Here is a 26098-nt window from a genome sequence, read left to right on the forward strand (position 1 = left end):
TTGTAACATATCTTCTCAATGTATTATTTAAAAACAGTTGGTTTAAAAATGGTGACTGGGGGTAAAATTGATAAATCAACATGGAAAATTTAATTGGGTCCTACTTGTTAAGTTGACTTTCACATTTTTGCCTCTTGTTATACATGAAATGTCAGCTTACTTTTAACTGTAATCCCTTTAACACTTGGTGCATGTAACTAATTTGTAATTTAATATCTTCTAGCCACTAGAGCTTATATGTGAAAAGTCTATAGGTACTTGTAATAGACCTTTGGGCGCTGGGGAGGCCTTGAGACGAGTAATGGAGTGTTTGGCATCTGGAATACTACTTCCTGGTAAGGGCTTCAAACTCTGCAGGCAGATGAATCAGAAAAAAATTCATTTTGGTTTATTTTTCTAAATATGTGCTAAATTTGTGCTCTCTCCAGAAAACATGTTGTATAGGAGTTAATTTTGCTTGGAATTTTCACACTGGAATGTTTGAATGTTATAAAAAGTGCTATAAACTTTTAATAATCTGTTTTATATGTACTAACATAAAAGGTACTAATAAGGTACTGTCTGCTATGAATTTGCTTTACCTAGAGCTCTAAATTAGCAAATGTAGACGTTTGGGTCCATTCTGAATGAACATAGGAAGTTCATTTTGTTTGCACTCTGGTGTTTAATTTCCAAACATTTTATTTGGCCTTAATTTTCATATCTACCTTTAAAGAGTTGGTATAGTTCATGTGTTCTTTCCAAATTCTCAAGAGTAAAACATAGGTTTGGTCTTAATTATTTTAGTGGCTTTTAAAAGACTTAAGGACATTGAAGTGCTAACGTAGTGAAAATGAGTGTCCTTTTCATTCTTACCTGTTTAATTGAGCCGAGTTTTAATGTAGTTTTAATGTAGTTCCTCAGGATACCCCTTCGCCCCCCACCACATACACATACATGTTAATTTATTAACATATGTAACTTTGTTTTAAGTGGTACTTTTGTTGTTCTTTGTCCTTGCTGAAGGGGGTCCTGGCCTTCATGATCCTTGTGAGCGAGACCCAACAGATGCGCTGAGCTACATGACTGTCCAGCAGAAAGAAGATATCACACACAGTGCACAGGTAGGAGACTGGCATTGTGTTCCCTTAGAGGGTTGTCTGAACTTTTTTTCTGAATTGTTCTATTTAAGCACTTAGTTTGCTTTTGCCATCATATCATTTAATGAGTCTCTTTATTTATTTATTTGAATCACCATGTGAAAAGTTACAAAGCTTTTAGGCTTATGTTTCAGTTATACAATGCTCGAACACCCGTCCCTTCACCAGTGCACATATCCCACCACAAAAAAACAAACAAACAAACAGAAAAAACCCAGTATACCTCCCCTGACCCCGCCTCTGTAGCTGATAAATTTCACTTTATTTTCTCTTTACTTTGGTTACATTCAATATTTCAACAAAAAACTCACTATTATTGTTTGGAGTTTCCCCCCCAGAATCAGGCCTGCTGAAAAGGAAGCATTTGATAATTTGTTTTCCATTGCTGAGAATGAAGAGATATGAGGTTTTGGATTTCTGTATTTTAGTAACTAAGTCCGGGGAAATTTCTGCCAGAAATTGCATTATTGCAAGCTCATACCTCCCATTAAGTGGTCCTCCTAAGATGGCAGTCACCACGCCGTGCCCCCCGACAAGGAAAAGGGGAGAGAGAAAAACCTTTCCCCTCCTGGGGTGGCATGGGGCCGAGGCTTAGTTCCCAGTCTAGAGATATTTCTGCAAGAAGCTCCTTGTACCAAAAGTAGTTTAGATGGCCTCTGGAATCATGCTCGTTCAGCAGCGGAGAGGCCACACACGTACGGCCGCCGGGGTTACATCTCGGTGGAGAGCGGGGCCGGTACCAATGAGTCTCTTTTTAGCTAAAAGCTATTCAACTAAATATTAGATATTCATTTGAGTATAATTCTCAAGAAATTTATAAGTTGCCATCGAAAGTTTAACAAATACAATTTTTTTTTTTTTTTTTTTTTTTTTAGCATGCACTCAGACTGTCTGCCTTTGGCCAGATTTATAAAGTGCTGGAAATGGACCCCCTTCCATCTAGTAAGCCCTTTCAGAAATATTCTTGGTCAGTCACTGATAAAGAAGGTGAGTGTGAAGACTTTATTGGGGTTAAACATGGGTAGTGATGGAGATCGTCACGGATTGTGTCTTATCAGAGTTTGAAGGAACATTATGTTAAAAGCAAATCATGTGTGAGAAAGTTTATTGCTTGGCTGGGTAGGTAGCTCAGAGAACTGGACTGCATGTCCTGGATGTGAGAGCCATGGTTGATCTTCTGCATTGTCTGTTCCCTTAAGCACTTCCGGGAGCTACCTCTTATCACTGTGTGCAACTTGATTTTTGTCACATTAATCTTCCCAAGAGATGAGGATTGCCATCTCATACTTATGGGAGAATAGTTTTCTGGCTATACTAATGTATCTAACCATTGAAAAAAATCACTGTCTCCTGGAATAGGGAAAGATTCGCCTGTGTTTTAGGTTGTGTTCATTAACCTAGTAAAGGCAAAAAAAAAAAAATGAGAATAAGCTGGCAGTGACCTGTATAATTTTTTGTTCTTAATTGTGCCAATTTAATTAAAAATTTCCTGTCTCTAAAGTGTTACCTTTCACTTAATGAAAAGTATTTTAGTGTGATGTATGTATAACATTAAATAAATAATACTTAAAACTTGTGGAATAAACCTTACTTGCTTTTTGTAAAGAAAATTAATTTTCCTCAAATTGAAAACAGAATTTGTTCTAGATTTTACAACCCTCTTTAAATGTCTATGATGGGAGAATGAAGCTTAAACCATTGAACTCTATGTAATTCGAGGATCTAGAGAAGAAATCTGTGCATTTATTTGTGATTTTCAGACAAACAGTTTTTATGGGGACTTAATGAATAGGATAGTGGTTGAATAGACATTATTTCTTTTTAACTTTTATCTTTTAAACACTGTGTTCTTTGAGACTAGCTTTCTCAAAGTTTTAGGTAGTGCAGAATGAAATCCAATACTCAGCAGATATAAATAGATAATACCTTTTCTTGAAATCATCAAAACTGATTGACCGAAGTGGTAAGGATTGACTGAGGCAAATGCTAGTCAGTGTCAGTTACTACCACGGGCAATAAATCTTGATGATTAGAGGATATATAATCTGGTTTTTATCACAAGATTTCAGTAGAAGTATCTGGAAATCTTGTGACCTGAATCTGTTGAACATAACTTTCTTTTACCACAAATCCAGTGACCAGCTTTTAAATTGTTAAAGCGCTTGGGTAGGTTGAGCGTCTGCTCTGTTGTAATTTGCACAGTCGAAGCTTTTCCTTTATGCCATAACTAGCTGCTTTATGCAGGAAATTGTCCATTTAGCCATTATGTTCATACCCATGTTGCTGAGTTTATGTGAGATAGCCTATAGGATACAAGAGAAGAGAAGAAAAAGTATGTTTGAACTTTGTAGAGTACTAAAGAAATACATGATTTCTATGTAAGCAGTGGGCACAAGTCCATGGCACTTAATGCTTCTGATATTATAGAAATGCTCGCAAAGTTGAGGTCAGGAAGAGTTAAAGAAAACTTAATAGAAAAGCTATAAAAATTTGTGAGGAAAGGGCCTATTCCCAGCTCTGTGATACGTGGACAGTGCTCTGGAGACCATGTGTTAAAAGGAGTTGAACCCGGGCCTCCTTCATGCAAAACATACATTCCAGGGCTATTGGCTTATCTCCCCATCCTTCAGAATCTCTAAGAGGATAATAATTGGCACAGAGTAGACTATATTGTAGTGTGAAGCAGTTTTCTAATTTACAAGGCCTTAGGGGCCAGAGGTTAAGGGACTAAGCCTCTTGCATTGCGAACAACCAATCCTGGTTTGGGTCTTTCAGAAAGAAAAAGCTCCAGAGCACCTTTGGGTGTGCAAAACTGCTCATAAAAAACTCTGATGTGTCAGATTTTAGCATATATGTACTTGAAAAGAATATAATAGAAATGTTAAATTATAGAAGTATTTGAAAAGACAAGTAAATTATCAGGGGGAAAGTCATGTGTAATAAGAGCAATGCAAAGTACGTTATATATTTGGAAATGTATCTTTCCAGACTTCTATTTGTGCACATTTAGGCATGAATATATGCATAGACATTTGTATATATGTGAATAAATGGTAAATTGAATTTTCCTTAAAAAGAGTTAGTGTTACACTGTTCTGTGGAGATTCTCTATGATTCCCAAGGTGTTTCCGGGCCTTTCATTTGGGTCCGGACCAGCATCTGTGGTGCTCAGGTGCTCGGGGCTTGCTGGGGTGTTGGGAATCAGCTCAGTCCTTTGGCATGTAAAGCATCCACCCCAGCCCTTTGAGCTGTCTCCCTGACCTCGCATTTGCCTTCCTGAACATAATACATTTGGTAGAGGAAATAGAACTTTTGTTTTGACTGATAGTGAATCTTTAGCAATTATTTTTAGGTCCTGGGTCTTCAGCTCTGAAGAGACCATTTGAAGATGGATTAGCAGATGATAAAGATCCCAATAAAAAGATGAAACGAAATTTAAGGAAAAGTATGTAAAAATCTTCATTTTAAAGTAAGACATGAACTAGATGAAGTATTAAAAGTGTTATGTGGGAAAATAAAAATTACAAAGGATTTGATTTGAATTGGAGCTTTATGAGTAGGTCTAAACTGGGTTTAAAAAGTTGAATAGCTTTTTGTTTCTAAGCTTCATTGCTTAAGATTACAATGAATATGAAAATATAACAGTGCATATTGCTTTTGCAGTGATGTTAGAGTAATTTTATAAGTGATTTTATAATTGTGGCGTAAATTGAATTTTTATGTATGTTTTGAAATCCTTTTTAACAATAATGGTGAGTTTACAGTGGTCGCTTGAAACCTACATGCGCATGTATTAAAGACTAAGGTTTGCTTTTGTATGTCCTTCCTCTTCCTTTCACAGTTCTGGATAGTAAAGCAATAGACCTTATGAATGCGCTAATGCGACTAAATCAGATCAGACCTGGGCTTCAGTATAAACTCTTATCCCAGTCTGGCCCTGTCCACGCCCCAGTCTTCACCATGTCTGTAGATGTGGATGGCACAACATATGAAGCCTCAGGACCATCCAAGAAAACAGCGAAACTTCATGTAGCAGTGAAGGTATGGTATTTATTTTTGCTTTCAGCGCTTTTAAAATTTCATTTCTAGTAGATGCTTCTATCTCTCTAAGTATATAACATCTAACTTTTGGTGTGGAGTGGGGTGTGGTGGTTGGAGTTTTGGTACACACAAGTGGTGCTCAGGGACTATTCCTGCCTCGGTGCTTCGGACCGTGTGTGGTGCTAGGGATTGAACCCAAGCTTCTTGGACGCAAAGCACACACTCCAGTCCATTAAGTAAACACTCTCTTACTCTCACTTTCTTCTTTTTTTTTAATTTTTATTTTATTTAATCACCGTGAAAAAAATACAAAGTCTCAGTCATATAATTATTAAACTCCCATCCCTTCACCTGTGTACATGTTCCACCACCAAGAACCCCAATATACCCCCCTCCCAACCCCCCCACCTAAGTAGCTAATGATCTTCACTTTATTCTCTCTATACTTTGAATACATTCAATATTTCAATAGAGAACTCACTATTATTGTTTGGAATTTCCCCCCAACAATCAGGTCTGCTGAATAAGGCATCATTTAGTAATTTGTTTTCATTGCTGAGAATGAAGACTCTGGATTTCTGATATTTTAGCTCAGTTCACAGTCTAGATGCATTTCTGTAAGAAGCTGCTCTGGGTGCCCAAATGGGTTAGAAGACCTCTTGGATCACAGTCTTTAGGAGCAGAGGGTCCATTTCCCGAGCAGCAGCTCTGGATCTTATCTGGGTGGAGAGCGTGCTGGTAACGCCCCTCCATCCCATGATCGCCTACGAGCCACGTCACTGCAAACTCATAGCTCTGGGTTGGGAGTCTTAGGAGGTGGCTCTTGCCACGTGGGTGTTGCCGCTGCCGCCGCCATCTTCCGTGCAGAAAAACAGGGTAGAGAGGGAAAATTCCTCCCTGGGTGGCACAGGGTTGTGACACAGTTCACAGTCTAGATGCATTTCTGTAAGAAGCCGCTGTGGGTGCCAAAATGGGTTAGGAGACCTCTCGGGTCATAGTCTTTAGAAGCAGAGGGTCCGTTTTGCGCTCAGCAGCTTATCTGGGCAGAGAGCTTTTTTTTTTTTTTTTTTTTTTAAATTGAATCACCGTGAGAACAGTTACAAAGCTTTCAGGTTTAAGTTTCAGTCATACAATGGTCAAACACCCATCCCTTTACCAGTGCACATGTTCCACCACAAAGAACCACAGTATACCCACCATCTCAGTCTTCCACCCTGCCTGTTTGGCAGATGATTTTCACTTTACTCTATCTTTACTTTGATTGCATTCAATTTTTTGATAGAAGACCCACTATTATTATTTGGAGTTTTCCCCCAACAATCAGACTTGCTGAAATTAGATAATTTGTTTTCTGTTGCTGATAATAAAGAGCATATGATTTTGGATTTCTGTTATTTTAATAGTGAAGTCCAGAGGGATTTCTTCTAGGAGCTGCTGGGTTCTGAGATTGGTTTGTGTGCCTCTGGGATCATGGCCATTCAGGAGCAGAGGAGCATTCATGGGCAGCCGCTCGGGGTCTCATCTGGGCGGGGAGCAGGCCAGAATTCTTTTATGGATATTGAACGATTTGGAAATGGGACTGGAGAGAGTATAAAGGGAGGGTGTTTGCTGACCTAGATTCTCCCCAGAGCACTGCCAGGAGTGATTCCTGCATACAGAGCCAGGAGTAACCCCTGAGCGTTGCCATTTGTGGCCCCCAAACCACCCACCCCACTACCACCAAAAAATCGAAGCACCCTAATTTGGAATGGAAAAAACTATAAAAAAAATATATAAATAGGATATCTCTGAGGCAGATCGTTAACACATATAGAATGCCTTTCTTTCTTTCTTTCTTTCTTTCTTTCTTTCTTTCTTTCTTTCTTTCTTTCTTTCTTTCTTTCTTTCTTTCTTTCTTTCTTTCTTTCTTTCTTTCTTTCTTATCTCTTTCTCTCTCTCTCTCTCTCTCTTTCTCTCTTGGTTCACAATAATATAAATAAGTAAAGGATTTGATTTTAAGTTTTTTTTTTTTCTTTTTGGGTCACACCTGCCGGTGCACAGGGGTTACTCCTGGCTTATGTACTCAGGAATTACTCCTGGCGGTGTTCAGGGGTACCATATGGGACGCTGGGAATCGAACCTGGGTCGGCCACATGCAAGGCAAATGCCCTACCTGCTGTGCTATTACTCCAGCCCCTAAGCTCTTATTTTTAAAATTTAACATGTCATTATTATTCCATGCTATTAAAATACTTATTAACAATTTTTTTCCTGAGTTTTGGGCCATGCACGGCAGTCATCAGAGGCTACTCCTGGCTTTGTGCTTCGGATTCATTCCTGGTGGTGCTTGGAGTGCCACATGCAGTGCTGGGGGCCGGGCTGGGACTGGCCAGCGCAAGGCAAGTGCCTTCGCCCCAGTAGTATTTCACTGATATCGGAGACCTTCTTTGGGGTAGGGAGGGAGTGTTCGGGCCACAACTGGAGGAGCTTGGGGGTTTGCTCTCAGCAGTGCTTGGGGAAGTTTGAGCTGCCAGGGATCAAGCCAGGGTCAGCTGCATTGAAGGCAAGTGTTTTAATACTATACCATTCATAATTTTGATGATTTAGATGTCATTTAGAGACATTATTTAAAATTTTCTGTTACTGGAAATTTTGCTTTTTGTAGATTTTTGTCATAAATTTTATCGATACCTTTTTACATGGTACCTTCTCTATATTTCAGTATTTTTATAGGGAGATGCAGGATTGAACTTATCTTGCATATTGGTTTGTAGAAGATTCTTAAATACCTAAATACTCCTACCAGCTTATTTGATGTCTTGCAGACTAATACAAAAATAATCAGATATCATGTAGACTGATTGCGATTTGGTCTTTTTTCATGATCATTTCATTTTGGGGCTATTTTAATTTAGGTGCAAACATTACCCTGGGGTGTGTGGATGTAGCGGTGAGAACTAAGGCCTTGCTCTGCGGGAGCATCGTAGTGTTGGGAGGAGTACAGATGTGACTCAGTGTATCGTTTATGCCTGTCTCGTCCTTCCGGGTATGGTACAGGAGTATGGGTTTACTGTGCAGAAGGGGGCTGAGGAGATGAAGTAGAGGACACGTGCTTAGTGTGTCCACAGTCCTGAGTCCTGTCTCTGGTGCTGCATGACCCCCGAGCACTGGGTTGTTTCTGGTGGTGCCTGAGCGTGGCTGATGCGGCCTCCTGGTTGGGCCCAGCACTGCTAGATGAGACTGTCCTTGGCTCCCCGTCTCCAGCACAAGTTGGGCCGAGCTCTGCTGGCAGTGGCCCCAGTCTCTCAACCACGCTGGGTTTGGCTCCAGTGAGAAATAATTAAAATGAGAAATGATGGAAAATAAGAGTCCAAGAATAAAGCTGAAGTACGGTTCAATAGCTTAGCTTTCATGCGTTTGAGAATGAGTCACAAATTGAAATGAAAGTTCCTTGTACCTGGGCCAGAGAAATAGTTCAATGCAGCATATATTTTGCGTGCAGAAAACTTAGTTCAATCCCCTATACCACTTGATTCCTCAAGCACTTGTCAGGAATCACCATCAAGCACAGAGCCAGGAATAACCCCAGTTACTCTGTGGAAAGTTTCTAGCATCTGATGGAAAAGGCTTGTGAAATGTCGATCGCTATTCATGATCAAAGAACACACAGTTGGTTATCAGCATCACAGTCATTTTGGTATGAAGATCATGTGGTCTTCGTAGACAGGGATAGCATGAGCTACTCAAAAGCCCTCCAATACAGTGCGTTGTTTCTTATAATGAACTAGACTAGTGGCCTCATAGCAAGTTTGTGATTCAGCAATATTTGGGGGAGTTAGTAATTTGGCAAATTTTGTAATACAGCATTTAGATGCCATTTGTTCTTCTAATAACTATTAACATTTGGTATGTATTCAAGGCCCCCAGCCCCTTTTAAACCAGCAGTCCTAAAAATCTAGAAAGCACTGCAAATAAATATTTCCCTGAGTGCTACAGACTCACTTGATGGGAAAAACCCAAATTGATGTGGAACTATTTTTACTTTTTGTTATTCCGGTTAGTGTGAATATTTTATTTCTTTTCACTAACATGAAATAGCACCTAAGAATGCACTGAGGGTTTGAAAAATACATTACATTAATTTTATGAACTCTGAAAAATTACTATCAGAGCACTTATTCCAACTACCGTTTTATAAGTAGTGCAGTCTGTATACAAAATAAATACCTAAATAATATTTGTATTTATAATAGGACATTTTAAAATTTTTACATGAATATTTATTTTTAAGAATGTGCTAATTATTATTTTTCAGTTATTGTTTTCAATTATTATTTTTCAATTCTCAACTTAACCATCATTAACTTAATTAATTAATTTAATTTAATTTTGGATATTGGTCCTGATACACCGAGGTCCTCAGATGTGTAAAACTTTAACTCAGGTAAAGATGTTTAAGCATTTGACTTAACATTGTTCTCACCATGATTGCTGGTTCTAGACAGTAAGTATTATACATGGATGACAGCTGGGGGGTCTCAGTCTGTGAGGCTATCAGCCCCCTGACACCATGGCTTTTTTCTTATTTCTGCCTCCAAGCATCCCAGTTTCAGACTTGTTCATGCAGGGCAAATCCCTGGCATTTAGACAGCCTAAGAAATGATCTTTGACCTAACATTTGTATCTCAAGAATTTGCCATGTGGTCAATCTATGGTAAAGAAGAAGTACAGCAGGTAGGACCTTTGTCTTGCATGTTGCTGACCCAGGTTCGATCCTTCCGTTCCTCTTGGAGAGCCCAGCAAGCTACCAAGAGTATCCTGCCCGAATGGCAGAGTCTGGCAAGCTACTCGAGGCATATTTGCAAGCTCATACCTCTCTGCTACTTTATATTCCACATATGAGTGCAATCTTCCTATGTCTGTCTCTTTCTTTCTGACTCATTTCACTCAACATGATACTTTCCATGTTGATCCACTTATATGCAAATTTCATGACTTCATCTTTTCTAACAGCTGCATAGTATTCCATTGTATAGATGTACCAAAGTTTCTTTAACCAGTCATCTGTTTTTTGGGCACTCTGTTTTTTTCCAGATTTTGGCTATTGTAAACAGTGCTGCAATGAATATAGAAATGCAGATGCCATCTCTACTATACCTTTTTGCCTCTCCGGGATATATTCCCAGGAGTGGTATTGCTGGGTCAAATGGAAGCTCAATTTCTAATTTTTTGAGAATCGTCCATATTGTTTTCCAACAGGGCTGAACCAGTCAGCATTCCCCCAGCAGTGAAGGAGAGTACCGTTCTCCCCACATCCACGCCAACACCGGTTGCTTTTGTTTTTTTGAATGTGGGCCAGTCTCTGTGGTGTGAGATGATATCTCATTGCCGTTTTGATCTGCATCTCTCTGATGATTAGTGATGTAGAGCATTTTCTCATGTGCCTCTCAGCCATTTGGACCTGGCTGGTCCAGGTTCAATTTGGGTGTTCCGTATGGTTCCTGAGCCCAACCAGGAGTCATCTTTGAGTGCAGAGCCAGGAGAAGCACAAAAAACAAAACAAAGATAATAAATGCCAGAGATTGAAGGAAATACAAGAAGGGTGAACATTGAAGGTAACCATGAAGTAATTAGGGAACAGGGATATAAATTTAAGAGCAAGCAGTATGCTTTCAATTTTCTATTATGGTTTTAGATGAAGACAAAAGAAATCAATAGAAGGGCTGGAGCGATACTACTGTGCAGAGGGTGTTTGCCTTGTACATGGCCAACCCGGGTTCGATTCCCAGCATCCCATATAGTCCCCTGAGCACTGCCACTGTAGAACCATCAACTTTTTGAAATTGAAAGACATACTGGTTTAAAGATTTATAAAACACTTCTTGGTTTTCCCATCTCTCCTAGTGGGTTGAGAATTTAAAGGTCAGCTGGTCAGTCTTTTTGTTCTGCAGATTTGAAAGTTGAGCATTGGAGGAGAAATGTAGTATGAGGTCCGTAGGACTCCCCCTTTCTAGTCCAGGGTACTTTCAGTGTGCACTTTCACGTCCTGCTGGCCTGCTGCAAGGTGGCTTTGCTATTTTGTCTTCCATTTTCAAGTTGTATAAACCAGAAACATGCTCAGATTAGATTTCTCTCATATTTTAATTAAACCAAATTACTCTGGAAAGGTTGTTACCATTTTTTGTGGTGATTTTACCATGATCCTTTTAACTTGTAGGTAAGACCTGTGTAACCAAGGATTTGTAGATTTAATACCATCTTAGTCTCATGCAGAATGTTTGTTCATGGATTCAGATGTGAAATTAAAACTTGTTCTCAATGTTTCTTCTGTTGTCTTTTTTAGAAATCTTTGGTGTCTGAATAAACATTGTCTCAATGTCATTTGTACAGGTATTGCAGGCAATGGGATATCCAACAGGCTTTGATGCAGATATTGAATGTATGAGTTCTGATGAAAAATCAGATAATGAAGGCAAAAATGAAACAGTGTCTTCAAATTCAAGCAATAATACTGGAAATTCTACAACTGAAACCTCCAGTACCTTAGAGGTATACTTAATGTATCTTTTTCCTTTGAAAGAATAAGAACTACATGTTCACTGTAGAAAAAGAAATAAGATACAGAAGAGTATAGATAAGATATTCCAGTTAGTCATTATTAGTTTTTTGCTTTATTTTCATTTAGTCTTTTTTTCTATGTATATTTTAATGAAGGTATTTATTTAGTTTTATATTTTTTAATTAAAGAGTATCTGTAAATCTAATTGCATACCACACAGCACATGGATGTGGCCTAATTTAACTAGCATTCCTTTTATTTCCACAGAAATTACTTCCAGCTTTTTTTGTATTAATATCAGCAACACTGGGGGCTGGAGCGATAGCATAGCGGGTAGGGCATTTGCCTTGCACGCGGCCAACCCAGGTTTGAATCCCAGCATCCCATATGGTCCCCTGAGCACTGCCAGGAGTAATTCCTGAGTGCAAAGCCAGGAGTAACCCCTGTGTATTGCCGGGTGTGACCCAAAAAGCAAAAAAAAAAAAAAAAATCAGCAACAGTCAAAAATGAAAACCAAAAAAATCTAGTAGAGAAAATTTAGGGTCATTACAGGTTTTGTTACGCTGTGGTAGGCAAAGGGTGCTTGTTGAGTTGGCCTAGCTCTGAGGGACTCAGAGCCTGACAACGTTATTTTAAAATTCTTCTGTAAATTCTGGCCTATGAGCTTTTTGCCACTGAAAATCAAATGAGACGAAAGTCAAGTTCTGAGTGCATACTAGATATTTGGGAATTGATGGGGCCCGTTTGTTATTCCTGTAGGACAACGGTTTTAAAGTAATAGCTGACCTTGCATATGTATTTAAATTTGTGTAACTTATAAAAATGCGTGTTTATTAATTAACCTCTTTGTTCATTCAGTTAATCCCTTTAATACTTATTTATTGGATAGTATCTATTTAAGGCCTCAAGATACTCAAGAAGGACAAATTATAGAGCATGTTCTTAGTAACTAATATGAAAACATCATTGGTTGCAGAATGAAATTGGAGTATAAAGTCTCAAGGTGGGGGAGTGATCATGAAGCTTACTCTTGTGTAGTATCAAGGACGTCACGTGTGAACTAGGCTTTGGCTGGGTGGGTTCTGCCGAGTGAGACAGGTGGAAGGGGCATTACTGATCTAGAGTCAGTAATTGACTGAGAAGCACCGGGTGCGCCCGTAGAGTGTGGAATAGATGGTACAGAGGCCCGAGGAAGTTGTGCCTGGCTGGTCATGTAGTGGGGAGGGTAAAAGACTTAACGACTGATTTTTGAGAGGAGCAGTCACGTACAAGTTAGAGGCAGGACAAGATATTTTGCGATTGGTGCTATACAAAGTGGGGGGTTCAGGGGACTTAATTATGCAGCTTAGATTTTCAGTCTAAAGGAATTAGGAGGGGACAAGAGTGTGGGGGAATAGAGGGAGGAGAAAGAAAAAGTGTGGACTGCACTAATGGTGGCCACGTGAGTGTACAGAGGCCATGGGGGTGAGTCTGTCCTGCTTCTGTGTCATGTGCCGATGGCCCGAGGGACAGAAGTCCTTCATTTCAAACAGTGGTGGCTCGGCTGCCTCAGTACAGGAGGTAGTACGCTTGGCTAGATTGGCTTATGTCTGATCTGGGTTTGATGGGCCCCCAAGCCCTCCGAGACTCATCCCTGAGCACTGCTAGGAATGGCCCCCCAACACAACAATGACAAAAATAATAGGAGCTCAGAAATATTTTGTCTTGACTCATTTTTATGAATGATTTCAGAATTGGAAAGCAGAGAGTGATGACCATAGGTGTAGCATCAAAAATTACTTCATACCTTTTTAAAAGGGAGACGTGGGGCCAGAGGGGTTGCACAGAGTCCAAGATGCTTGTCCAGTGTGTGTCTGAGGCCACGGCAGTGGTTTTGATCTGACCCTGCACGTAGCCCCAAGTACCACAAGTTGTGCCCCCCGAATGCTGCTGGGTGTAGCCCAGAAAATAGGGAGAGATCGAGGGAGGGAGAAGCTGGAAATTTGCCTTGAAATTTTAAAAAAAGAAAGAAAGAAAAAGGTCATGAAAACTTCGAGAAGTGATACTTCTCACAGAAGGCTTAGGAATGTACATCAGACTTGTCTTTAAGAACTGTCCAGTGAGGGCCAGAGCTAGTTGGTATTATTAGCATGCCTTGGGCGGCCTGGCTTTGATTCCCAGTTTGACTAGATTTTTTGAGCGTTACTAGGTGTGGCCCCAGAACCCAAACATTAAATTGTCCCGTCTCATTTTTGTGACAGCTATTTACCAAATACAGAATACTGTATTAAGAGAACCTTGCTGTACATTAGGTTTATGTACATTATTTTTGGGGTATTCAGTATTCTTGTTCAGCTTTTTATTATTTTTTGTGGGCCACATCTGGCAGTGCTCAGGAATTTTTCCTGACTCTATGCGTAGTTATCACTCCTGGTGGTACTTTGGGGACCATTTGGGGTGCCAGGGATTGAACCTTGGGTTGTCAGGTGCCTTACCTGCTGTACTGTTTTTCCAGCCCCTTTTCGGTATTTTTTGAAGCAGTTATTATGGTGGATTATGTACATATTCTCCAACCTCAAATATTATTCAATCTTTTTTAGTCTTAGAATTTTTCACATTTTGTGGTTGGTTTTATTTTTGGTGTTAACCTCTCCATTTCAACCTTTATATTCTTGGATGAATTACATCTTCCCTTCTAGCTTTATATAATACTCACGTCAGTTCCTTCTACAATTCCTAGAATGATTTTTCTACAGCACAGTTCTTTTTTTTAACTTGTTTTTAAAACATTTTATTTAGAAATAATTGATGCAGTTGCTGGTTCACATATAGTGAATTTAAATGGCATAACCTTCTTGCTCCTTTGTATTAACTTTTTTTTAAAAAAAAAATCTAAAATGTCCTTTTCCTTAGTTTCCTTCTGAAGGGTATCTAGTTTTAAGGTTAGATTCACATGCCACCATTAGGAAAACTATGTTGATTGTAAAAAACGTTTTCTTCTATGGCAGTTCCAAAACGTGCATCTCTTATATTACATACAGTGTTTTATGGTGATTACATCTGTCCCTCCCACTGCTCTCCCGCTTCTTAACGCAAAGAATGGCCACTTTCGTTTCCCCGTTTCAGAATCTAGAGTTTGCAGCCAACTGGTTTTGTTCCGTTGCTCTTCAATCTCTAGAGGAGTTTGGGAACAGTTTTCCCCTGTTCCTCAAATTGACCTTTTTTCTCTAGCCTGAATTTGAAAAACTGAGCACTCTGCTACCATGTGAGTTTCTGTCATCTAGAGCGTTATTCTTACGCCAGGCCCGGCCTCAGCATGCCATGGGATGGCCAGACTGCAGTGCTCTTGAGAGTCTGCTGCGACAGTCACGCTACGGAAGTGGCCTGGCCAGAGGACTGAACGCAGCATTTAAGCCGAATAGAGGGCTCATATTTTAATGACGACTTCGTCATTTATGTGTAGAAGCCACCTGCATCCTAAGTCCTAAATACCCGAAAGTAGAAAACTTTCTAATCTTATTTGGTGTGCCACCTTGTCATCATTTAAAAAAGAAAAAAAAACAGCTACTCAGCATCCCTCAGGAAGTCTTTAGTGAGCAAAGACTTGCTCACTAAAACATGTTCCCCGGTTGCACCCCAGGTTTCCAGAGCTCCCTCTCACCCTTTCCCCCAGTCCCATCGTCCAGCCCCCTCGAGGGTAGCGTCACCCACTTTGACAAACAGGGCTCTGGTGTTTCCCCCTCCAGCCCCCTGTTCCTTCTTCTCTCTCTGCAGTGACCCGGAGTCACACACATGCTTGCCTGTCTCTCTGGGGCTCACTCATCATGCTGCAGTGCTCGTGTGCTCTGCTGAGCCACTGCGTGCTCCCTGGGCATTGCGTGCCTTTGGCTTGGGTGCCCGCACACACGTCCTTGTCAGGGCTCGCACTCCCAGCACACTGGGCTCGGGTGCAGTGCTCAGACCAAGGGTGCCCTCTGCGTGTTTCCTGCAGTGCTGGAGAGCCCAGGGCTGCCTCCACCAGTGCTCGCAGGGCTCCCGGCTCTACCCCGATGCCTGAAGGGGCCGTGTGGCACTGGCACTGCACCTTGACCCTGCGCTCTGGGGCTGGGGTGCTTGCTGGGAGTGCTTCCGTTGTGCTCACACAGTTCCTTTCAGGGCGCTTCCCCATCAGGCGCAGAGACTTGGGAGGGCCTGACTGTCCTGGGGGCCATCAGGGCCAGGTCTGGATGTGCTGGGGGGCAGCAGGGTGTCTGAGATCAAACTCGGGCCTCATGCATGCTGGCCCTGTGCGCCGCCCATCACCACAGTGCTCACCCCTGTCTAGCGCCAGCCGTCAGAGCCGCAGCGCAGCTGTAGTGACGAGAAGCTCCATGCGCTCACCCTGACTTCACTGAACCTCTTTTTAGGTAAGAACTCAGGGTCCTATCCTCACAGCAAGCGGCAAAAACCCTGTAATGGAGCTCAATGAGAAAAGAAGAGGTCTTAAATACGAACTCATCTCAGAGACGGGTGGGAGCCACGACAAGCGCTTTGTAATGGAGGTATGTGCCGCCCTGTGCATGCGCCCCCTCCCCCAACACGCACACACGTGCACACACAAAAAAAGTTCCAGAGCAGGTTTCTTTGGATGTGTTGGCATTTTTTGACTTCTGCTATTTTCTGTGATGCACGTAAGTGAAAAATACACAGACGCTTGTAAGAAGTGACTGTAGAGTGCTGTTCTTCATTGTAGGTAGAAGTAGACGGACAGAAATTTAGAGGTGCAGGTCCAAATAAGAAAGTGGCAAAGGCAAGTGCAGCGTTAGCTGCTCTGGAGAAGCTGTTTTCTGGACCCAATGCAGCAAATAATAAGAAAAAGAAGATTATCCCTCAGGTATGAGTTATGTCTTATACTTCATAATAAATTTGAAAATATGTTGCCAAAATTAAATTTCCTCTTTTTTGTCTTTGTGCTGCTGTAGTTTTTCCCTGCTTCCTCCCTCCCTTCCTCCCTCCTTCCCCTAATCCCCCCTTTCTTTTCTTTCTTTTTTCTTTTTGGGCCACACTCAGCAATGCTCAGGAGTTTCTCCTGGCTTGACCTGGGTAGGCTGCATCCTGTGGCCTGTACTATCTCTCCATCCCTTGTAGCTTTTTCTGAGGTTAACACTCTCTCTCTCTCTCTCTCTCTCTCTCTCTCGTAATCTTTTCCCTAAGTTATGGTTATTATAAATGTATTTGGTAGTTCCCTGTTTTGTGACTTTTCTGGAAAACTGTATGTTCAGAAGATAGTAATGGCCTTAATAAGGAGTTTTAGGTGTCTCTAGATGAGGTGAGGTCTAAGGAATTTGGCCTTGGCTGAGATGCTAACGTTAGTTCAGAAAATTCAGGCTTTCGTCATCACCGACACAGGAAATGCCAGTGCTGTGAGAGACTTTGAAAAGACGGCCTCCTTATTCTGTTTCTCTGGATAATCGATTCTCCTATACATTGATTGGTCAATAAAAAAATAGCTTTTGGGCTGGAGCGATAGCACAGCGTGTAGGGCGTTTGCCTTGCACGCGGCCGACCCGGGTTCGATTCCCAGCATCCCATATGGTCCCCTGAGCACCACCAGGAGTAATTCCTGAGTGCATGAGCCAGGAGTAACCCCTGTGCATCGCCAGGTGTGACCCAAAAAGCAAAAAAATAAAAAATAAAAAAATAAAAAAATAGCTTTTATGATAGTATTATGGCCAGACAGAGTATCTGTGTATCACTCAGAGGGAAAAAGAGCCAGGTAAGTAACTATGACAGACTTTCTCCCTCATGGAGTACTGGTGTAATAATGCTGTTATGTGTTTTTTTGGCCATACCTGGCAGTGCGCAAGGCCTGCTCTCGGCTCTGTGCTTGGGGGTCACTCCTGTGCTGCTCGGGAGCCCGTGTGCAGTGCTGGAGATGAACCCAGGTCAGTGAATGCTGGCAAGTGCACTCTTCACTGTACTGTATCTCTTGCTCCAAATTAATTTTAAAAATTACAGAGAGAGGCTTAGATTATTTAAGAGTTTGTTTTAAACTGTGTGTTTTATTTTTACATATGCTAAGTCCATTTTGGACACAAAAATTGATCTTTTACTTAAGATTTTGTTCCAAACTGTGTTTTATTTTTACATATGCTAAGTCTTTTTTGGGACACGAAAATTAATCTTACTTTATAAATGAGAAAATAAAAGTCAGAAGACCTTGAGGTGTGTACAGTGACACCTTTGATTGCTGGTGGCAGTTCCTTTGATGTGGGTTCTTCTGTTTCCAGAGACCGTAGGCATCATTGTATGTGATAGATATGTTAAACTTTCGTGTTCCTCTAATCTTCTTATATTTACTGTAGTATAAGAAGTAATTCTGCTTATCCTAGGATTTAAAATAATTTTTGCTGAATTTTTAAAAAATATTTAAATGGAAAACTTAACACAAATTTAAATTTAAATATTTGCACTTGTAGAAAGAGAAAATAACTTCATTTTAAAAATCTACAGTACCTTGTTAAATTAGTGACAGTACAGTGGCCAGGGCACTTGTCTTGCACATGGCAGATGCCAGTACCACATGTGATCACTCCGCTGTCCCCGGCGTAACACCTGGGCACCCTTGTCTGTGGCCCTAAACAAAAACACCGGTACTTGGTTTGGTATAATATGTTTCCTCACTGGTCACATTTTGTATTTGGTCTGTTCATTTTAGGGCTCAAAAGCCCTGTGTCCAGATACGTATCGGAAGATTGGGTTCTGCTGACAGGAGCTTGATCTGTGTGGTCACGGCTGCGCAGACTGCTGCTCCGGAGCACTGTAGGCCTCTGAAGTTCCCTCGCTTTTAGGAATCCTCCAGACCAGGGGCTGTGAGGCCCAGGTTTCCCATGCGCCTGCCAGCAAGGAGGCAGCTATTTTTGATGTGTGGGTTGGATTATTTTGGGATCCATAAGAAAATGGCTCTATCTCTGCATGTTACATTTTGACCTTCCAGCTGTATTCTGCCCGCCATACTCGTTACAGCGTCTGCCATTAGAGGAAGAAGGGAATGAAAAGACGGGTTTTCAAAGTGAGGGAGATGAGTCCAGCCCGTGGGCTACTGGAGTTGCTGTAGCTCTGCTGGCCCTGCCAGGCGGAGGGAGCTGTGAGCTCCTGCAGCGCTGGCCTTGCTCCCTGGCTACACAGGACACTTTAGTAGTTAGGCCTCTCGTGTTAAAAACAAGCGTGATATATTTAAAGGCAGATAATTCTGTGATTTTCGTACAATTTCCGTTTGAGAAAGAGATGTTCTCCTAGCTCTGTTTATTGTCACACCTAAATGTATATATTTTATATTTACTTGCACAATTGCTTTTTCCTCTGAAGCAGAAAAAAGTAGGTATATTAGAGGATAATTTAAAAATTTAGAAAAAAAATTTAAAAATTTGTGAAGATACCTTAGAGAAAACTGATGTCTTTTCACCAAAGTTATGTGGCATTTTAAAGCAAGAATAAACCTGAAGTTTTATTCTTTTTCTTTCCTTTTTTTTTTTTTTTTTTGATTTTTGGGTCACACCCGGCAATGCACAGGGGTTACTCCTGGCTCATGCACTTAGGAATTACTCCTGGTGGTGCTAGGGAGACCATATGGGATGCCGGGGATCGAACCCAGGTCAGCCGCGTGCAAGGCAAACACCCAACCCTCTGTGCTATCGCTCTGGCCCCAAAGTTTTAAATTTTTATTTAATGATTATTATGCAGATACAGAACTGGCCTCCACATCTTTCATCTAGTCTTAATCCTTTTTCATTTTTAACTCCATTCAAGTACACAGTTAAATCTAGATGGTTAGTTGTTGCGATACTTTTTAATCTGTAGGCAGGGAAATTATTCATTGGATTTGACTTAGGTTTCAGATGTCTGTAATTACTGCAGTCAGATTTAAAATGACTTTGGATGTAATTTGACTACTGAAATTTGTGTGTAGAAAGTGAGCTCTTTCTGAGTCACCCTCAACTGAGAAGAAATTATTTGCATATTTTTATGTACTCACTGTATTTTCTAGAGCAAAGCTTTTAAAACTGTGGGTGTGTCCCCATTGTAACTGAATTTGGGGTTTGTGAAACGCAATTATTTTAAATAATTTAATAATTTTAAATAATTATTTTAAATGTGTTATGATTATCATTAGTAAACATTTGATTTCTACCCCTGTATACCTGGGGTCATGGAAAGTATTTCTCCGATGAGAAGGGCCCAGGTGGAGTAAGCTTCAGAAGCCCTGCTGCAGAGGCGCTGCGCGGTGGGCGTTCCCTCCCTTCTCAGGGATGCTTTGAAAGTTCACGGGCACGAGCATCTCCTTGCCTCACCTAGAGCCTCAGCTTTCTCACTGCACGTTATATGTGGGTAGGGAATAAGGTGTTCTGTCAGTAACGAAAATGATTTTCTTGAACAGGCCAAAGGTGTGGTGAATACAGCCGTGTCGGCCGCAGCCCAGGCTGTGCGGGGCAGAGGGAGAGGAGCGCTGACGCGGGGTGCTTTCGTCGGGGCCACGGCCGCACCTGGCTATATTGCTCCAGGTACCGTACAGCCCCTCCGACTTCTGCTTCCTGTCCTGCTCCAAGGCTCCAAGAGCAGCTTCTCCTGTTTCCCAGGGTTATGCGGGGCGGGATAGAGGCTCCCTGGAGGGCGGTGATGGTGGAGGAGTATTGCGTTTGTTCTCACAGTAAGAAAGGTCCGTGAGATTTCAGGGAATGAGGAGTCTTGGCATCTGAATGTTGTGTATTCAGTTGGGATCATAGGAGACAGATTGAGTGAAAGAGGAAACAGTGGTGGACAAGCTTCTCCTGACTTTGGGGCAAAACCTGGCATTATGAGTATTTCTTTAACTCGGTCTTTGGGAATTGTCAAGGTAAAGAACTACGAAAGGAAAGAACTTTAGTATTTGTATTTACTGTCATCTGGATCATTTCACTTGTGTTCATTTCTCACTGTTTCTCCAGACATTGTTTCCATTTTCTGGGGGAGGAAACTGGGGGTCAGAAGATGAAGGCAAGTGTAGCCCCGTGTGAGTCAGGTCTAGTCAAGGGGAGACGGGGAGGAAGCAGTTGTGGTCTCAGAGTCTGGATTCTTTCCATTTCAGCTGGTGCAGGGGTCGGTCTCTCGCCTCCTTCCGCTTTAGCCTGTGTTGCCTTACAGTTCTTGCGGAGGTTCTGTGCGGGACTGGAGACCTGGAGCTTTTAATTTGACGAGTGCGCTGCTTGTTGACCAGGACTGAATTGTTACACGAGTTTTGTCTTACCCCCAGTCATCATTTTTTATGTGACATGCCTAAGAAGTTTAGATCGTGTTTCCTTTTTTCTTTTTTTTTGGCAGGGGCAGGGGGTTGGTTGGGCCACACTTGGTAGTACTCAGGGCTTACTCTTGGTGGAGCTTGGGTCCATAGCACTGCTTGGGATCGAATGCAGGTCCACTGCAAGCAAGGCAGGTGCCTTGCCTACTGTACTGTCTCTTCAGCCCCAAACCTGGTGTGTAGAGAGGTCTGGGAGACTCTTAGAGGTTAAACACCGGGTGTCATTGAAGGTCGCCTTATTAGTGACAGGTCAGCCAGGGTCTAGAACTCCCCTGTTAACCTTCCCAGAAGCCACTTAATAGTTGTAGTTTTATCTTTCAGAAAGAACTGGGAAAGCTCTGGAAACTGCAGCCTTCCTACCTGCCTTGGTCTGGAATAGATTTGTTGTTCAGCCTTTTTTTAAGCATTAATTTTTCTTTTGGCCTCTGATGTAATCTCTCTCTTTTTTTTTATAGTTATTTTGACTATATTGTGTCCTTTTGAAGGAAATGATTACATGAACACTGAAGTGATTTCATGTACCACCATCAACTTCGTACAATTTTAGTACAGGTTATGAAAAGTAAAACAGAATTTAAGAAATGTTTCAATTAATAAAGCATTTTCTTATTTAGCGTACATTTTGTCTCCCAAGAGAGATTTGAAACTGAACCAGGCATTCAGACATGATTAAGATCTAGGTCTGCCCCAGTGGCAGCTTGAGGACTGATAGGATAAGGACAGACACCGGGGGAAGCGCTGGCGTGACGGGGCTGGTTGGTGGTGTCCCGGTGTTGGCAGAGGCACGAGCAGCAAGCCCGAGATTCTTCACAGAGGACATGAGAACTGACCCCGCTCAAAGGATGAATTGCAGCAGAGAAGGAGAGGAGTCAGGCTGCACAGCAGAAATGGGGAGAGAACAGGGAGGCTTAATGTCAGAAGGTTTTGTGTGATGTTCGTGTGTTTGGGCCACACTCAGCAATGCTCGGGCCTTACTCCTTGCTTTGCACTCAGAAATCCTTTCTGTGGGTTCTCGGGGGACCATCTGGGATGCTGGCAATTGAACCTGTGTCATCCATGTACAAGGCACACACCCTACCTGCTGTGCTATTGTTCCAGCCCTGTAATGTCCAAAACTTTAATTTGTGTTGGGTGCTGTATGAAGAGCACATGTATGATATTACACTCTTGGTCTAGTTTTAAAACTTGATTTTATCAATTGACATTCCTAGAGATTTGCACAAATTGTGTGTGTGTGTGTGTGTGTGTGTGTGTGTGTGTGTGTGTAGGCGGGGCGGGGAGGGCAGGGTCAGGGCGCCATTCTCAGTGAAACTGCCGGGGCGTGAGTGCTGGGGATCAGGGCCCTACATACAGGGGTGCTTTCTAGCCCTGGTCTCACTTATCCAAATATTTTTTTATGCATCACTTAAATTTTCCGTAATTTTAAGTTGTGTTAAGAGTACATTTTGTTTGTTTGTGGACCATCGCTGGCAGTGCTCAGGGATTATTTCCAGTAGTGCTTGGGGGACCATACGGGATACCTGGGGTTGAACTCTGGTCAGCTACATGCAAGGCAAATGCACTACACTCTGTACTATTGCTCCAGCCCCAGGAGTAAGTTTTAAGAATTAAAAGGATGACTTCTGTTAACATAGAATTTCTAATATCTAATAATACTGTAAGGTAGCTTGGAATGTTTCCTGTTTCACAGATGAGAAAATGGGAAATCAGAAATTGCATTTCTAAGGATGTGTAAGAAATCAGAGCCGGAATTAAGTAGTTTAAAACTTCTGTGTTTGGGGGGCTGGAGTGATAGTACAGTTGGTGGGGCGTTTGTCTTGTCTGCGGCTGAATTGTACTGGATCCCTGGCACCCCAGATGGTCCTCCGAGCTTTGCCAGGAGTGATCCCTGAGCATGGCTGGGTGTGAGACTCCTTCCCTTCCCCCCTCTCCCCCAAGAAAACCCCACACACAAAACTTCTGTGTTTTTTATTTGTTTTGTTGACAGTGATGCTAGTTACGTGTTTCACCAGTGTTTGTTGGATGGCCCTGTGCCGGGGCCAGAGTTCAACAAGAAGTAGACCTTGCCTCTAGGCCAGGAGCTGATCAGCTGTGCTTTTGCCGTGGCTGATTTGTAGCTCCAGCCTGGCCCGCCCCTGCTCTGGAAAGAGGTTCTAGAAAGCATTGTTTTCCAGCCTTGAGAGAAGGACCATTTGAGTGGTCCTAAGGGTCCTTTTGTTGAGTTGTATCTGTGAGTGGGTAGTGTATGCCAGCCATGCTGCCAGGTTCAGGTGGGTCGGAGATGTGTGAGACTTGGTCTCTCCCACTCGAGTGGGGATCACAGGCAGGGAGGGAGCCAGTCACATTCCAGGGGGTCCTGGTGCTTCCAGAGGGGCTTTGCAGGCTGTGGCACAAAGCTGACGCTTAAAGCAGCAGCGCCAGACTGACAGGCCGGGGCCTTCTGGACTGGGTCTCATCTCTCCGGCAGCAGAAGCTGCTGCTAGGGCCGCGTGGCACCTGAGAACCGGCCCGCTGCTGCTGGCGCTCTGTCCAGACTGATGTGCTTTCTTCTTCCTTGTACCAGGCTATGGAACACCGTATGGTTACAGCACAGCAGCCCCTGCCTATGGTATGTACCCCGTCTTTCTGATTTCTCCTTGAGCCACTCTCTCACAGACGCCCACAGCACAGTTTGTACCTAGGGTTTCTTTACACGGCGTGGAGGATCTCAGCCCTACTCACTCACTCTAGTGACCCAACTCAAATTCCCTCTGAAAATGCCACAACCTTGTGGTTCTTGGTTTGGTTGGAGTTGCTCCTCTCTCTGCTTTGCCTGACTGAAGGACTGCTTGTTCTAATTGCCTGTTTCTGACCATATTGAAATTAAATATTTGAAGTAGTTCTTCTTACAGCCAACTTATACTCCATTCAAAGGCTACTGAAGGGCCATACCAAATTTCTGGCTTGGCTGTCTGCCAGTTCTGTAGCTTCATTTAAGTTTCTGGCTTGCAGCTGTGTGCGATTTAAGAATAGGAATTGCTATTTCTTCAAATTTGTGACAGCCTTTCCCCAAAAGGTGTGCTTTAGAATTGGAGTGAACGAGTCTTAGAGAGGAGGTGATGGGGGTGCCCTCAGCAGTGTCACTTGAGTGACTACAGCGGAAAGGCCATGGCACCTGTCCACAGATCACACGGACATCTTCTCTGCCTCCTGCCCACCCCCTCCCAGCATCACCCCCAGTGCTGACCCCCCCCACAAAAAAAAATGCAGAAACAAATCTCAGTGGCCCTTTGGATAACTTTTGAATGAGGTTTATGTGGCAATGGAGGCGAGTAGGTTTGGAGTCAGTGATATGCCGTCTTGGACATTCTCCCGAACTCAGGCGCTACATTAAGGATCGACCATCCGCAGGATGCTTGTCTCTGAGAGAAGAGAGCAAGAGTGTGTGTTTGTGTGTGTGTGCGTGCACATGCACAGTGGGGAGTGAGAGAGTGTGAGCATGCAGTGTGCAATCTTGTGTCCACAGAAGGAAAAGACCATGAATGTGCTACTTATGACCTTAGTCCTCTACATAAGCCTCAAGACCTTTCATTATGCTTTCTTCTCCTCATGCATCAACTTTTCCCTTTTTGTTTGAAAATTAAGGATTCTCACAACACTGCTGATTGAGGCTTTCATGATTTCATAACCTTAGAAATCAGTAGAAAGTGAATAGTTTGACCCTTTTCTCCATTAAGGTGGTTTGCCTCCGACAACGATGTGGAGAGCTGCAAGAGTCAAACTTTTGAGATAAATTTTCTCTTAGGCAGTGTTCCCAGACTGGAGTTCTCTCCTTTCCTCAGGTTTGATTGAGGCTCTCCCAGATGCTCCGTGTCCTTAGATGGTGGGTGATTAGGAGTTAGGGACTCACCCGAGAATATAATCTGACAGTTTTTTTTTTTTTTTTCTAAATTCAAGCACTGTAGCTTCTTACGACTTGGCCACTTGCTTTTAACCATTCAGCTAACATCTGGACACCCAAACCTCCTCATCCTTCCTGCCAGTTAGGTGTGGTTAGTTTATCCAGTACGTTTAGTCTCACTAGACTCATAAACATTTTATGTGAGTGCCCTGGCATCTGCCTCCTGAGGGCAGGTCTGAAGTCTGTGGGTGTTCATTCATTTATTTATTTTTTGGACATAGGAAGTATCACAGTCCTTAGCACAGATATGCTATCGCTTAATGCCCCCTTCCATACTCCTACAGCTAGCCTCTAAGCTGCATTCTGTTTCCCCTCAGTCTTTTTAATTTCTCTTCTCTTGTTCCCCCCTTTCCTCTAACATTATACTTTCACCCCGCGGCCTCCGCGCCCGCTCTGAAGGCTCCTCTCTTCCATGCCATATAACTGACTTCCAAAGCTGGTGAAATTTGACGCCCCCATTTTTCACATAAAAAGATTTGGTTTTTAAATGTTACTGTGATGCCAACCTACTAAAACGATGCTTTATTTTGGCTGTAAGGTAAATATGTCTTTTGGCCTTTGTAAAGCTGTTGCATGTGGGGTGATTTCCCTCTGATCATCTGGTGCTCTCGAATACCTGCTGTTGCTGCTTTGTGATTTCTCCGTAGGTTAAATATCAGAATAGAAAGAGCAGATTTCAAATCATGCTTGAGTATGCAGACGTTTGTGAGGCCACAAGAACTTGTTAATTACAAAATTAAGAAAGTAATTAATCTTTCCAGATTTGCCACGCCAATATTGGCAGTAGCCACGATGAAGAGAAGTGTGGGGTCATGCCTCCACTCGGAGCCGACTCCTTGGGGAGTCTACACAGAAAACTGTGCTCTGACCCTGGATGGGCACTGTGTCACCTGCACTAGGTGACAGGCTAAATTGAGAACCAATGTGGATTTCGAGACTCCCTTAGGCCATGAGTCAGTAGCATTGCTTTTGCACCTTAGAATTTACGGCAGCTCACTCAAATGAAGTTGCTTTCCAATTATCATTCTTCCTATGATGTAGCCAACTTGATTTTGAGTGGAAAATATTATCAGAATATTAAGAGCAATTTCCAAATGGAAGATAAGAGTGAGAGATACGTGGGCCTCTTCCAAAAAATAAAAAAACCA

General features: G+C 42.3%; 1 protein-coding gene across 9 annotated transcripts in view; it reads left to right on the forward strand.

The window, feature by feature from the left end:
* STRBP (spermatid perinuclear RNA binding protein) overlaps nucleotides 1-26098 on the forward strand; it is a 147738-nt gene that overhangs the window by 109944 nt on the left and 11696 nt on the right. For all 9 annotated transcript variants that reach the window (XM_055123733.1, XM_055123738.1, XM_055123740.1 and 6 more), the window contains 10 exons: nucleotides 224-335; nucleotides 1006-1103; nucleotides 2015-2126; nucleotides 4492-4584; nucleotides 4981-5180; nucleotides 11550-11708; nucleotides 16104-16238; nucleotides 16430-16570; nucleotides 20114-20237; nucleotides 23574-23618. In XM_055123733.1, coding sequence (XP_054979708.1) covers nucleotides 224-335; nucleotides 1006-1103; nucleotides 2015-2126; nucleotides 4492-4584; nucleotides 4981-5180; nucleotides 11550-11708; nucleotides 16104-16238; nucleotides 16430-16570; nucleotides 20114-20237; nucleotides 23574-23618 — 1219 coding nt within the window. The remainder of the gene's footprint in view (nucleotides 1-223; nucleotides 336-1005; nucleotides 1104-2014; nucleotides 2127-4491; nucleotides 4585-4980; nucleotides 5181-11549; nucleotides 11709-16103; nucleotides 16239-16429; nucleotides 16571-20113; nucleotides 20238-23573; nucleotides 23619-26098) is intronic.

This window comes from Sorex araneus, chromosome 1, assembly GCF_027595985.1.
Source record: "Sorex araneus isolate mSorAra2 chromosome 1, mSorAra2.pri, whole genome shotgun sequence".
Classification (NCBI taxonomy): domain Eukaryota; kingdom Metazoa; phylum Chordata; class Mammalia; order Eulipotyphla; family Soricidae; genus Sorex; species Sorex araneus.